The sequence below is a fragment of the Bidens hawaiensis genome, unplaced genomic scaffold (genome assembly GCF_021521415.1).
Source record: "Bidens hawaiensis isolate Kalapana, Puna unplaced genomic scaffold, B.hawaiensis_p1.1 tig00000055_1, whole genome shotgun sequence".
NCBI classification, from domain to species: Eukaryota; Viridiplantae; Streptophyta; class Magnoliopsida; order Asterales; family Asteraceae; genus Bidens; species Bidens hawaiensis.
Window position 1 is genome coordinate 5,900,332 of NW_027491016.1, and position 13,562 is coordinate 5,913,893.

The 13,562-nt window shown below is 32.5% G+C and overlaps 1 protein-coding gene across 1 annotated transcript; it reads right to left on the reverse strand.

Moving 5' to 3' along the window:
- Positions 1-789: 789 nt before the first annotated feature.
- LOC143533654 (uncharacterized) lies at positions 790-11,245 on the reverse strand. Its single transcript, XM_077028386.1, has 22 exons — positions 11,161-11,245; positions 10,062-10,571; positions 9,374-9,591; positions 9,196-9,264; positions 8,997-9,131; positions 8,784-8,902; positions 8,398-8,703; positions 7,779-7,866; positions 7,602-7,707; positions 7,154-7,261; positions 6,906-7,069; positions 6,622-6,742; positions 5,838-6,062; positions 5,176-5,366; positions 4,253-4,420; positions 4,066-4,171; positions 3,030-3,167; positions 2,784-2,945; positions 2,367-2,570; positions 1,717-1,911; positions 1,560-1,631; positions 790-1,114 (listed from the first exon to the last, which is right to left on the reverse strand). The coding sequence occupies exons 1-22, from the start codon at positions 11,206-11,208 to the stop codon at positions 962-964; spliced, it is 3,606 nt and encodes a 1,201-aa protein (XP_076884501.1). The 5' UTR covers positions 11,209-11,245; the 3' UTR covers positions 790-961.
- Positions 11,246-13,562: the final 2,317 nt, after the last annotated feature.

Here is a 13,562-nt window from a genome sequence, read left to right on the forward strand (position 1 = left end):
AGCCTCGTTGGCCTCCTCCAATCGCACTGCGCCACGTGTCCTCTGGGACACCTGGCGCTTTCTCGTTGGTTGTAATCATGTGGTAGCACATGTGTCATGCTGAGTTGTCGACCTTTCATTTGGCAGCTGTCAACATCAGCATATTCTTACTCCTTAAAAAGATGCCTTCTGGAAGATTGTCTGACGTGCACAATCAAGGTTGCCCTAATCCTGATTTGGATAAGGACGAGGTTGATTATGTGCACGTGTGATATGCGCCCATCCTGAGGATGCGCGAAGTCTTCTTTTTATTCTCACGCGCAGATATTTCATGCGCAGGTGTGATATGCATGAGCGTGTGATATGCGCCGCGCGCTGGTGCGCCACGCGCATATGTGACGCGCGAGCATATGTGATGTGCAAGAGCATGTGATATGCGCCGCGCGTTGATGCGCCGCGCGCATATGTGATGCGCGAGCATATGATGCCTGAGCATGTTTTGTATGCGCCATGCGCCTGGGTTTTGGCTTTGTGCCTTCATAATGTCTTTATCTTGTGGGTTGACCCGCCTTGCTTGGTGTTGAGGCGGGTACATACCTCTTCAAAAACCTTTATAAAATCCATTTTAACTTCTTTCACATGTTAATCATTATATCCAAAACAAACTATTTTGAAAAGGATGACTTTAGTATCAATAATATATGAAGTATAATGACCAGTAGTTAGCCAAGAAACCATAAACAAACAAAAGATGCTTTACTATGACATGAAAAAATTATAAGTGCTAGATGCTTTACTATGACATGAAAAAATTATAAGTGCTCTTTACTCGCTACTATTAATGTAAACATCAAGAAATCAATTTATATACTTGCTAGACAAAATGGAACCTATTATAACACCCTCATTCAAATGAACAAAAAAACGACTTCTACAATCAACACGGTCAGCCTTCTTCTTGTATGTATATGCAAATCGGTTTCTAATAGTAGAAAGTATCGTTCTTGTAACTACCAGCATCCTTGCAAAGCATTGACCGCACTTCAACTATTGATCTAGGTGGTTCAACATCCTTTTCTTGAAGTGTGTTACCGAGCAATTGTTGCATTTGCGATGCAAATATATCATCCAAAATCTGCATATTTGAAAACACTAGTTACAAAAAAGACGTTCTGAACACAAATAACAAATAATAATAATAAAAGAAAAACTAAATATCATCATAAAAGTAATAAGAGGAAAAAGATTGTTACATGTAGACATACAGTTAGCAAATGTGTACATTAATTTTTATTAATAACCACTCAATTATGCACAAATAAATTTGCATAGTGTCAAATATATGCATCTAGTTTCATTTATACCAGTTTCAGTCAAAACCGCATGGAATGACAAAATGCCCTAAATATTTGAGAAAAAAAAATCTTTACATTTAAAGTTTATAAATTTGTTAAACTTTTTTTTAAAAAGAAAATGAAGGGTATTTTCGTCATATGATGCTTTTTGCCAGAATTGATATAACAGAAACCACATACATCTTGAAAACACACATATTATTCATGAGACATAATGAGACTTACAGAAACAGAAACTCTTGAACCTTTGTACCATGAGCGGTTCTCTTTTCGGTTCTCAAGAAAACCTAAAACATCCTGAAACAACACAAAACATGTAAGTACAAATAGAAATTGAATTTTATTTTTCGTATTTGCAAAATGTTATGTTGACTTCACTCACTTGCCCCATTCGGTCCCAATAACCTCTGCATGTTGCAATAAAAACATGGGTCTCAAAGATCGTATGAAGATGATTTATCGTATTAATAAGTTGATCTTTTAATGGTTGCATCCTGAATCGAATCTCAGATTCCGCCACACTTTCCTTCGAATCTTGAAGGATTTTCTTCAGCTTTGTACTGTTTTGTAATCTTGTCTGCACCAATGAAAAATAATCCAAGAAAATTAAGTGGCAATAGTTGAAATAGCTATAAATATTCAATATATATCTAAAGTTTGAGATAAAATGATTTTAAGAGGTTTCAAGCATTAAAAGTACAAATCAGTCGAGTTTCTAACACATTTGCTCTTTAATAAAATTCAAGAATATTAGAGCTTGTAAAATGAGCAGATCAAGAAAGTTGGGACCCAGAATGCTTTTTATCCGAAAACTTTCGACCTTTTCAAAACAATTAGGGTATCAAATATAATTACAAAAAATGCATAATTTAAAAATAACAATAAAGTTTTCTGAATAAAATGATATAACCCATTTGACCTGTTAAGATGAAACATGACCCAAATCGAATACTTCAAGATTAAATGGGTCGAAATTGCAACTATTGGAGAAAATCAATAAACTTGACTCACAAATAATAAAAATGCACTCACATTTTCAACAAGTTTCTCAACGACTGCTTGAAGATAATTTCTGAATTTGGATCTAAGCATCACCGTGACTTCACTTAAACGTTCTCCGGGTGCTACGTTTCCTCCATTAGGAACGCAACACGAACCCCATGACTTCAGCTGTAGCTCAATTTTAGGGCGCAAAACGTCAAGCATTCTCTTCATCGAATTCAACAGAATTCCAAGCTACATCCACAGTAATAATTAAAATATATAAAAAGAATAGGGATAACCGTAATATACTAATGCTATTTAACTTTATAAAAAAGACGATAGAAGTATAACAAACTTTGACCCGTTAACTCACCCATCCATTTTGAATACTAAACTTCCTATAAAAGTATAACAAAGATGACATTTTTACAATTACACACAATAATCGAAATGCAGAATGCAAACCTCGGGAGGCACCACATAAGGATTTGCGGTCCTTTTGGTGAGCTTTTGAACATATTTTAGCCCAAACTTCTTGGGAGTCATGTTCTCTTTCAAAGGGGCCACTACATCCGCATATTGTTTATCAAGGGCTTCAATAACTGCTTTTTCAATGTCAGCAACCGCCTATTTAATAATGCTAAAGTTAAAAGCGCGTCCCTAAAACAACAATATTGAAATTGTAATCATAATTAGCACATTAAAACGTACATTCTCCAAAGCAAAGGTATACTTTGGCCATCGGCATACAATGACTTCATAATCGTTCAAAGTCTCTTTAAAGCGATCATACATCTCGTCCACAAATGGAGTAGTTGAATGTTGTGTCCTCACTCCAGACCATTTCACCTATATTTAATATTTAAACATAAATGCATAACCAATATACATATGTATACGTGTATCTATAACTCATAGTCTCATACAACATGTATGATCATTCCCTCTTTCCCAAAAATAAATGACCTCTTGCTCGAAACTAAAAACTAGTATCATTAAATATGTAAATACTAGATACACAAAATACTACAAAATGAGTGTAAACAAGCCAAGCAAGCTGCTAGTGAGCAACCTGAGATTGGCTCGCTAAAAGCTCAAATCGAGCCAAGCTTAAATGAGCTTGAGCCTAAACTAGACTGATCATATGCTTCACTTACAAAGCTCATGCTTGCTCACAAGCCTAAACTAGCCTCGTTTCTATAATTTTAAGGAAATATACTAAATATATATTTATCTAATATTTTCTTATATATATAAAATCATGACAAAAAATAAAAAATATAGTATATATTACGTTATATAGAAGAATTATAATTATAAATATATACAAAAAATAACTATATATACATAAATTAATTAATAAATAATAATAAACAAGTCGAAGTCCAGCTCTCAAAAGTTAGCCTAGACGAGCTTCAGCATGGATATCGTTCACTTCTAAAAGATATCCATGCCACCAACCAACTTAAGGATTGTATGTTCCATTAACTCTAGAGAAATTCTTGTGATTGTATGTAATCAAAAAATATATTAAAAGACTACCTTAACTGATTTTGTGTCAAACTTTTAACAAAAAACGCCACAGCTAAAACTAACAAGAAAGCAGCTTATTGCATAAATGTTTAAAAAGAACAAAAATGTGAAACATAAAGGTGACGAAAATAAGAATATTTAAAAACATAAATGTGATGAGTTATGAGTACAAATAACGTTTAAAAGGTGCAAAAGAAAGCAGCTTATTGCATACCTTATCCACCTTACACGTCTCCAGAAGAAGCAAACGCTTATCTTGAATCCATACCATGATATACAAATGAAACAACTGGTTTGCATCGACCCCATTTTTTACAGGACTGACAAAATAAATAAAAAAAACAAATTAACCCAGGCAAAGTCAAACAACTAGCATATAACAAAATTTGGCCAAACATTACTTAATATTCCAGCTGGCAAGATCTTTTTGGAAGTCTGCAGTTGCAATTACAAGGTCGGTAACATGAGGGGAAGGTGCAGTTGGAGGGCAAGCAACAAGAAAGGTTCTTAATCTACTTGAGAGTTCGGCACTGTATATTGCTGATGAAAGATTCGGTAGGTCGATAAAACTGCAAATAAATAATGTTTAAAAGAGGCAATACAAATTTTAGATATGACACAACTACCCTCGTAAAATCAGCCTAACTTTTCAGATTTAAAGGAAAGACCAAATATATGAAAGAGATAATTATTTTAAACATGAACAAACAAACATAACCGTACGAAAACAAGCGAACGAACGCGACCATTGTTCGTGTTCGCTCTTTTAATTAATCAAACAGAATTCCATGCTCATGTCCGTCCAATTATTAAACAAACGAACTTCCCGACGAATGGTTCGCTATATGTTCAGTCCTGTTTACAACCCTAAACACAATAAAACATAAACTAATAAACATGAGGGTTGTAAACAAACCGTTTGTCAGTTTAAGTGTAGTGTTTATTATTTCATGTGTTATTGTACTTTATCTATACAGACATTATCATTAGTTTAAGTTTAGTGTGTTTATCTATATAGACTGTTTGATTGTACTCATGGTTGTTTGAACTTTCAACTAACTGTTCGTCAGGAAGTTCGTATACGCTCGCTTGTTTGATAATGAACGATAATGAACAAGGATATTTGTTCGATTAATTAAATGAACGAACATGAACGTGTTCTTTCGATTGTGTGCATGAACGTTCGATTATGTGTTTTGTTAATGTTTGTTCATTTGCATTCGTTAACGTTTGCTATTTACATACGTGCATGTTTGTTTATGTTGGGTCATTAAAACTGTCAAGACAATGTTTTTCAAATAAAATGAAATGCAGGAAAACACACCTTGGGAGTATATTGCAATTGTGTATCTCAATATCTGTAAAAATCTCATTTCTTATGTTCATGCAAACGTGTTTCATTTTCTGATAAGCAGTCGTAACACCTACAGAATCCATTATAATGCCTTCACCGTTCCCACTAACAAACTCATCAGTTTCAGTCAAATGTCTTCTACATCTTTTTTTAGCAGCAGCCTAATGATCAAAACAAATTATTTGTAGTTATAACAAAGGGTAAATAAGTAATAATTCTAATTATGACTCTTTTAAGAAAGAAAAGTTGCATCTTTTCAGGTATTAGTTAGAGTGAAATCGTGAATTACACTTTTGTCGTGATCTTTCAAAAAATGGATATCATACATTCATACCTCCTCAAAATTGTTGTTTGCTTAAACTTTTATTTTACTTGACTATAATACCCTCATCTTCGTCATCTATGAATTTCCTATATTTTGCTTCCATTTTACATCAAATTCAAGAACAAAAACTAAGACTTTGTAAAATTACAAATCATGATACGAAACACGAAAACTTATGTCTTAATATAAACCTAAAACCGAAAACGGTAAACGTTGGCATACCAAAAGGATAAAAGATGAGGGCAATATAGTCATTTTACTAAACTGCGAAAAAGTTGATATTACTAAAGTGTGTAAAATTGTGAACCTGGAAGTAGACATATAATTTGTTCTGTGCTTCAGGAGATAAAATATCATGAGTGAGTTTATAAAGTTTAACAGCATGCTCTAAAACCGGTGCAGCCACTCCAGTAGCAGGCTTAAAAATGTCCATAATGCCAGACGGCGATTGCTCATCAAGTGACTTGTAATTCTCAAAAACAAGAGCAAGAAGTTGTTCGATTTGCTCTTCAATCTCGCCCAATATTCTATTCTGGTAAAATCATCAAAACAATACCTTTAGATTAGGATACAAAATGCAAGATATAATGTTATTTAAAAAGTAATATAATATACCAAGTTACTAGCAATCTAGATTCAAAGATTTACACAACATTAAAATTGAAATTTAATACAATATTGTCTTAAAATACAACTTACAATTGAAAAGTTTAAAAAGTAACATAATATACTTAGTTACTAACCAGCATTACAATTGAAAATTATAACAACTTCTACTATTAGGGGTTTGATATGAAAGTGCATTCTAAAGTAATAAATTTGAAAATAGTTGATTAATAAAATTACATTTATATTAGTAAATTATACCGATTATTTTGACAATTGACCCTAAATGATCAATATCATAATTCCCTTAAGCCAAACACTAAAAACTTATTATTGAAACTTTTTATTGGAATAGTAAGTTCAGATTAACCATCAATATCAAAATGAACACTTCACTATTTTCGGACTCAATTTTTTTTCAATGTATTAAGTAATAAACCATTGTATATAACTAAATACAAACAAATAATTAGCAAAGGTTTAACCTCTTGATGACTAAGGGCACTCTTGCTATTTCCCTTCAACATAATTGGTAATAACAAGTCATACACCAAAGAGAGACAGTCGGCTGTAGGGGTAGCGACATCCATAATATACGAAAGATACCTGAAAAACATTGAAACAACACATGTTTTGTAAACATTTTTGATGGGCCATAATTATTTAATAAAAAAAGTTACTTTTTTTAACAAAAAGTTTTCTAGGTTAACTGACCCATTACCCAGCCCGACCGTTGTCACCTCTAAAAACAAATTGTAAAACATCAAACCTTAGCTTGGTATAAGAGTCAGAAACGCCATAATAAGATGAAAACTCATTTAGTAACCATTTCCATGGACCACGCAACAATAAATTTCTTTGTTGAAACTTTTGTACTTTCATGGCAACCTCCATAACGATGTCATATGCCACTGTTTCAGCTACAGAACCGCACTGCAAAACAAGAAGACTCCTTGGTCAAACCATCAACGTTTTCTTGGTCAAACATAATGAATTTAGTAATTTAACATGACTAACCTTGATGCTATCATCTAAACTTGTTGTATAGTTTATGTACAGTTGAATTTTACCAACAAGCACATGCTCCGGTTCTCGGTAGATAGACCACCAACGTAGCTTCTCGTTCTGAAACAAACATGCATATAAATAATTTCAATAAATAGTAATTATTTCACTTAATTTTTTAAATTTGGATATTTAACTTTAATAATCAATGCAATAAACACTGCATCCCAATTATTTAGAGTCGGTCAATTTGGGTTGCATTTTATCTTAAACGGGTCAAATAGGTCAAACGGGCTGAAAGTTGTCCAAAGTCAATACATACAGTTATTGACAAACTGAATGGTTTTAGCAGTGATTTTTGAAGTCCAATGATAAGATAAGAAACTAACTGAATATTTGTTGTTAATTATTGCAATTTGACCCTTGACCAAAAAAATCAAAATGATTTCAAAGAGCTTACTGGATCTTCAGATATGGTAGCCAGCTGGACAAGGACCCGACCACAATATTTCCCCTTAGAATCAAATACTTCAACAATCAAGTCATCTCCAAGACTATCTGGCAGACTGCAATCTCAATGGTCAGTAACTAGCTTCAATCAATAAATCACAAAATAAGAAGAATATGATAAGCATACAATATATGAACTTCACTGGATCCAGGTTGCATTCGGACGGTATCCTCTTCAACCGAACTTTTTAATCTTAACGAACATGAATACGTTTCTGTTGACAAATAATCAATTTCAATAGTCAGTTTCATACCTTTTTACCCAAATTTAAACATTTTAGTTAAGAAATTTCAGATAATTTTTTAACAATAAAGATTATAAAATTTATTATTATAGCCAAAGAAAAATAAGTGGCCAATTTAAACAAATATCTACATAAAATAAAAGGTCCTTTTTTGGTTATTGATTTCATGATTAATCAATTTTAATAATCACTTCCATACTTTTTTTATCCTATTTTGAGCCTTTCACATTTCTTCTTGTTAATTTTATAAAAACAATAATCATGAAACTTTAGATGAAAACATTTTAACAAAAAGATTATAAAAAATTATCATACCCGAGAATAAAATATTTAAATTAATACCTTAATAAAATTAAAAAAGGGTCCTTTTTGCACATTTAACTTAATAGACACTAAATTAACTAGAAGTGTTAAAACTCAGCCAACTAATTATCTGATTATTACAGCTTCAAGGAGAAGAAGCACATCTAAACACTAAATAATAAAAAATAATCTACAAACCTTGCAAAACTTCATTAGCGGATGAAGTGGTCCGTAAGCTTGAAACGCCAGATTTAAGAAGGCCGGAAATTTGTTTAATATATTGTCCACTTGCTTGCATGTAAGCCAAGCTATGTAGAGAAAAAGAACCGTTGATGGGCTTACGAGGCGAAAACGGAATTCTTTTAACCGCTTGCCACCCGGACGACATCTTGGATTGCACTGTTGCACAGTGTCGTTTAACAGTTTCCAATTTAACTTTTGGTGGTTTAAGTGATGAAAAGTTGCATCCTGTGGGCGGGTCCACTCCCATCCTCACCTTACGAACTGCACCCATAGAAAATCAATATCACAATTATTAGAAATTAGGTTCACTAAAAGTCAATGTGTTGACCAAAAGACAATACCTTGAACCTTCATTTTCCCAACCATTTTCTTTGGTTTTGCTGCACTACCTTTGCTACCAACGTCTGAAGATTGTTTTACAAGCAATTCGCTTTCCGATTGCAGTAAAACCTGTTGCAAACTAAACCAAAGATCAACCGAAAATATTAAAGAGAAGAAACAACATATCAAATCATCTACACGAGAGAAATAAATAAATGTATAAATATACTCACTCAAAGGTACTTCTTAATAAAGCACATTCATTTTCAAGAAACATAGGGGCCTCCATACAACCCTTGGCCCAAGCATGTAAGCAAAGCCGAACGCATGCATCATACGCAATCACAGAATGCCAAGGCCCAAGTGAACTAGTTCAAGAGAAAACAATGTATTAGCTAAAAGGGTATAATAGTAATTAACTTTGTAATGTACCTTGCGTGAAACGTGGGTAGACGAGCATGAAGCGATCCTGACGAGGGCCCTCTCTCCGCACCAACATTCCTACTAATTAAAATGCATAAAAGTGTTCAGCTTTTTCTTGGTTTTCAAGATTATATTTTCTTGGTTAACAAAGATCAAGAAAATGAACACTTATGAAGAAAAATCGAACCTATTAGACGAATTTGAAGTATCCATTTTATGATCATCCTTCAAATCTACACTAGGAGTCTTCTTTTCTACGACCGGTTTAACTTCAAAATCATGAGATTTAGGTCTCAAAGGTGTATGATTCAATACGGAGGGTTGGGGATGTTCTTGTTGCTGGATTTCTCCAACCGGGCCCGAAAATGGAGGCGCGCTAGGAATATCTTCAAAGGACCTATGATCCTGCAATAGTTGACTTTCATAAGTAAGCATAATACAAAAGAAGAAATGTTTTATCCTAACAAATAATATATCATTTAATCAAATGGGATGCTTGCTGCCGAAAACCTGTCGCAAACCATTTGACTTGTTTCTAATCTGGCGAAAGGTTCAAAAGTGAAATTGACCCGTTTATCTATAAACGGGTTAAAACTGAAACTGGCCTGTCTATCTATAAATCATCAAAATTTAAACTGACCATATATCTATAAATACATCAAAACTAAAATTGACCCGCTTATCTATAAATGGGTCAAAATTGCACCTCTACAAAATCAAATTAAAGCAGATTTTAATAAACATGACCAAAACCTTTTTCAGCTAACTATGCAAAACCAATAATTTACAAATGAAAATAATTATGATCAATAATCAATACTTAATTACAATAGCATTTAAGTAAAAAAAATGATAAACTCAAAGTTTACTGGTACCTTTCTAGAAGCATTTATATTGACTCGTGACGGCACTTGAGTTGTTGAGAACTCGGAGCTACCATTCGAATCATCTGATTCATCGTCAACATAAGCATTATTATTTGTAACACGGTTTTTATCAGTTCTTCTAGCCCCCATTGTTTCAACCGAAGAGCTGACATCACTCGAGTACACATGATACCGTGGGCGCACATGCGTAGGATCATAAGACCTAGTACCAGGAAGAACCCTGTCATCTTGGGGGGAGGAATCTATTGAGTAGCGTCCACCGTACACCTCACCATCCAAATCAGTTGACATGTCATTTTCAGAAGCTGAATTTGTATCTTCTCCCGGTAATACTTGAGATATTGGAATAACCCCCGGCCCGGGTAGATGCCCGCTTCGGAACTTTGATGCGGGAGGTAATCCGAACCCTCGATTACCGTTTCGTGAAGTAATGGGATCAAATCGAGACCGTTGATTTGGGACAAAGTATGGAACTTCCTTCTTCGAATTATTCGACCCCTGAATTTAAAACCATCATTATTTACATATTTAACAACCTTCATTCAAATTTGCAACACAAAGATTAAAATTTGTTTTCAAACATAACAGAAACAAATCAGTGTAAGATTTTCAGTTTTAGTAATTATATAAATAAACCAATGTACCAGAAATTAGACATTCATGTTCACAATACACAATTTCAAATAAACAGGCTTCATAATAAAAAGTTTGGATTTTTAAACATAACAGAAACAAATTAGTGTAAATCCCAAATGAAACTGTTTCAAGATTTAAAAACAAAAAACATAGTTTTCATTTTTTAGTGATTATTAATAAATTTCTGTACGGGAAATTAGGACCTATACAAGCATAATATTAATTTAACAAATTAACAACTTATTTAACAATGCTAATTTTTTTTTTACTTTGAAACATAAGAACAAGGAATTTAACAAAACCCTAATTCCCATTTGGGTAAAAACAAGCATACTTCAATCTTTCAGTAATTACTATTCTATAAAAAAAATTAGGGTTTCTTGTTCACATTACACAATTCAAGATTTTAAAAAATTTTCAACTTTGCAGTTTGAGGAAGTAGAAAGCTGACCTCTTTAACCCATCTAAGTGCATTGTTATCTAACCCTTCTGTAAACATGATGGTTAGGGTTTTAAAATCACATCCAGCAATGAAAATAAAAAACCCAGATCAGAAATCAAGAAACTTGCAGTAAAATGCAAATGCAAGTGGGTTACTAAAGATCAAGTAAAGTAATGGGGTTTTGGGGGTGAAAACAGAGAGTGTGTGTTGGAGACGATGACGCAGGTGAATGTGGAAAAATAATAAAAAAGAAATCTTGAAGGAGAGGAGAGAGGTAGATCTGATAACAGCAACAGAGAAACATATTAATTGAATTGGGAGTTTCTGCTTCTCTCTCTAACTTTTTGGTTTTCTCTCTCTAGACTCATGCTGACTGTGGGCTTAACTTTTTTTTATTTTACCACGATTTTAATTTATTTACTTTTATAACTTTTTAAAAACTGGTGATATAGGACTATTAAAAAGAGGGATAAATTATTAATAAGTGTTGATAATGATTTATGTTGACCAGCTGATTAGTGACATTTTAACTTTCATTTTCGTCTTTAAGAAAAAAATTTGTCTTTATATTGAGTTACCTCTTCGATAGAATATGATTGCCGTTAATAAAAATAATGAAACTTATAAGTTTAAGTGGTCACAGCTATTACTCGACTAATTAGTCATAGGTTTAGTTTGGATTATTAAAATCTAATTTTTTCGAGGAATAATTGATTGAATTATATTAACAAATAATTTAAATTAAAATTCTAAAACTTTAATAAACATTGAATTCTATACATATAAAAGAATTTGTTAACATAAAACGTTAATTCATTTAAATTTGGTCACTCTAAATTTATTATAATCTTCAAACTTTTTGTATTAAACAAATTAGAATAGCAATGCCAAACTTTGGGACGAAGGAACTCAGTGAAAGAATCAAAACAACAGATGAGCTTGAGTGGAGGGATACGTGGACAAAGTGGCAATGTGAGGGACCGACTTTTCAGCCATATTTATTTACTTGTTTATATATTTGTTAACTATTTATTAGTTTAATTTCGTAATTTAATAATTTAAAGGAGTGGAACGTTTAGTGGAAACCAACGTTAGCCGACTCATGTTTCTGACTTTCTTTTTAATTTCTTAGACCATCACCAATCAGGAAACCCTAAAAAATCATAAACATGTCCAGTTGACTGAGATATTAGAAAAGTACTCGTTCTTTAAAATATCTAAAAACCTTCTCAATAAAATAACTCAAAAGCACCTAAAAATATTTTCACTTCATCACCCTCTTTCACTTTTATTTTTACTTACCAATATTTTGCATTTATTTTACCTACCAATATTTTATATTTATTCAACCATGGCCCCACCATGTTCTAACCCACTTACCCACCTCCCATTTTCCATTATTTTATGAAAAAAAACACGTTTATATCAAATTCTTCCACAATAATTTCTATCACAAGAATCTATCACTCCAATGTTGTATGAACCTAAGAATGTCAACTAAGCATCAAAAATGGTCATAAATCTCCTATAAGAGATGGTCTTATATTGTTTTGAATAATAATTAATTTAATAAATTTGTATTGAAACATCTTTTTTATCATTTTAGGTCTTATTAACGTGTGTTTTTGGCATATCTCTCCTATTAAATATTGATATTAAAATAATACAATTTTAGATATTTAATATAAACTTATATATAAATACTGATTACTTAATATTATTAAAGTCTCCATTAAACCAAATTTTAATTTACATTTTAGTTTAGTAGTTGAAAAGATTAGGTCTCAAATTATGCTTGTATGGACTCAATCTGGAATATCATGTTCGAATATGAATAGTTATAATAAAAACGTAAGGTGGCAGTTACATGTCATGTCATGTAATGACAGCTAAGCATGTTGTATTCCGGACACCTATATAGATACTAGGCAATCCATATCGAAAACGTTAGAACACTTCATTACATTGCTTTATCTACACTATCTTTTAAAAGAATGCTTACTCTTGCATTGAAGATGACCACCGGAAAAAATATATATATATATCCCTTCATTGTGGCAACTGGCAAGGCTAGCGATGTCATATAAAAAATTAATCCAGCTTGTACCATTTGATCAATAAAGTATGCATGACAAAGTTACGAACATGAATCCCCTTCTCGCTTCTAAGAATTACTTAAACGTCAAACAAAGTTACGAACAACAGTACGTTGTAGTTAAAATGATATATCTGCTAATGAAGCCTAGATTTTAAGATTAAAACAAGAAACAAGAATCATAAACTTTTGTAGGGAAAATGAATCTAAACAAAACTGGATTAATTCCAACCTTGAAATATCAAGGCTTAGGCTTATTTTAAAGATAAAAACATTAAAACGACACAGATTTTAAAAGGGTCCTTGAGTCTTCTTC

Bases quoted from the DNA above. Each gene is read 5' to 3' on its own strand.
- LOC143533654 (XM_077028386.1), bottom strand. From the start codon at position 11,208: ATGTTTACAGAAGGGTTAGATAACAATGCACTTAGATGGGTTAAAGAG. The intron at 7,262-7,601 runs GTAAGCTCTTTG...TGTTTGTTTCAG, and splicing joins CTACCATATCTGAAGATCCA to AACGAGAAGCTACGTTGGTG. The intron at 1,632-1,716 runs GTGAGTGAAGTC...GTGTTGTTTCAG, and splicing joins ATTGGGACCGAATGGGGCAA to GATGTTTTAGGTTTTCTTGA.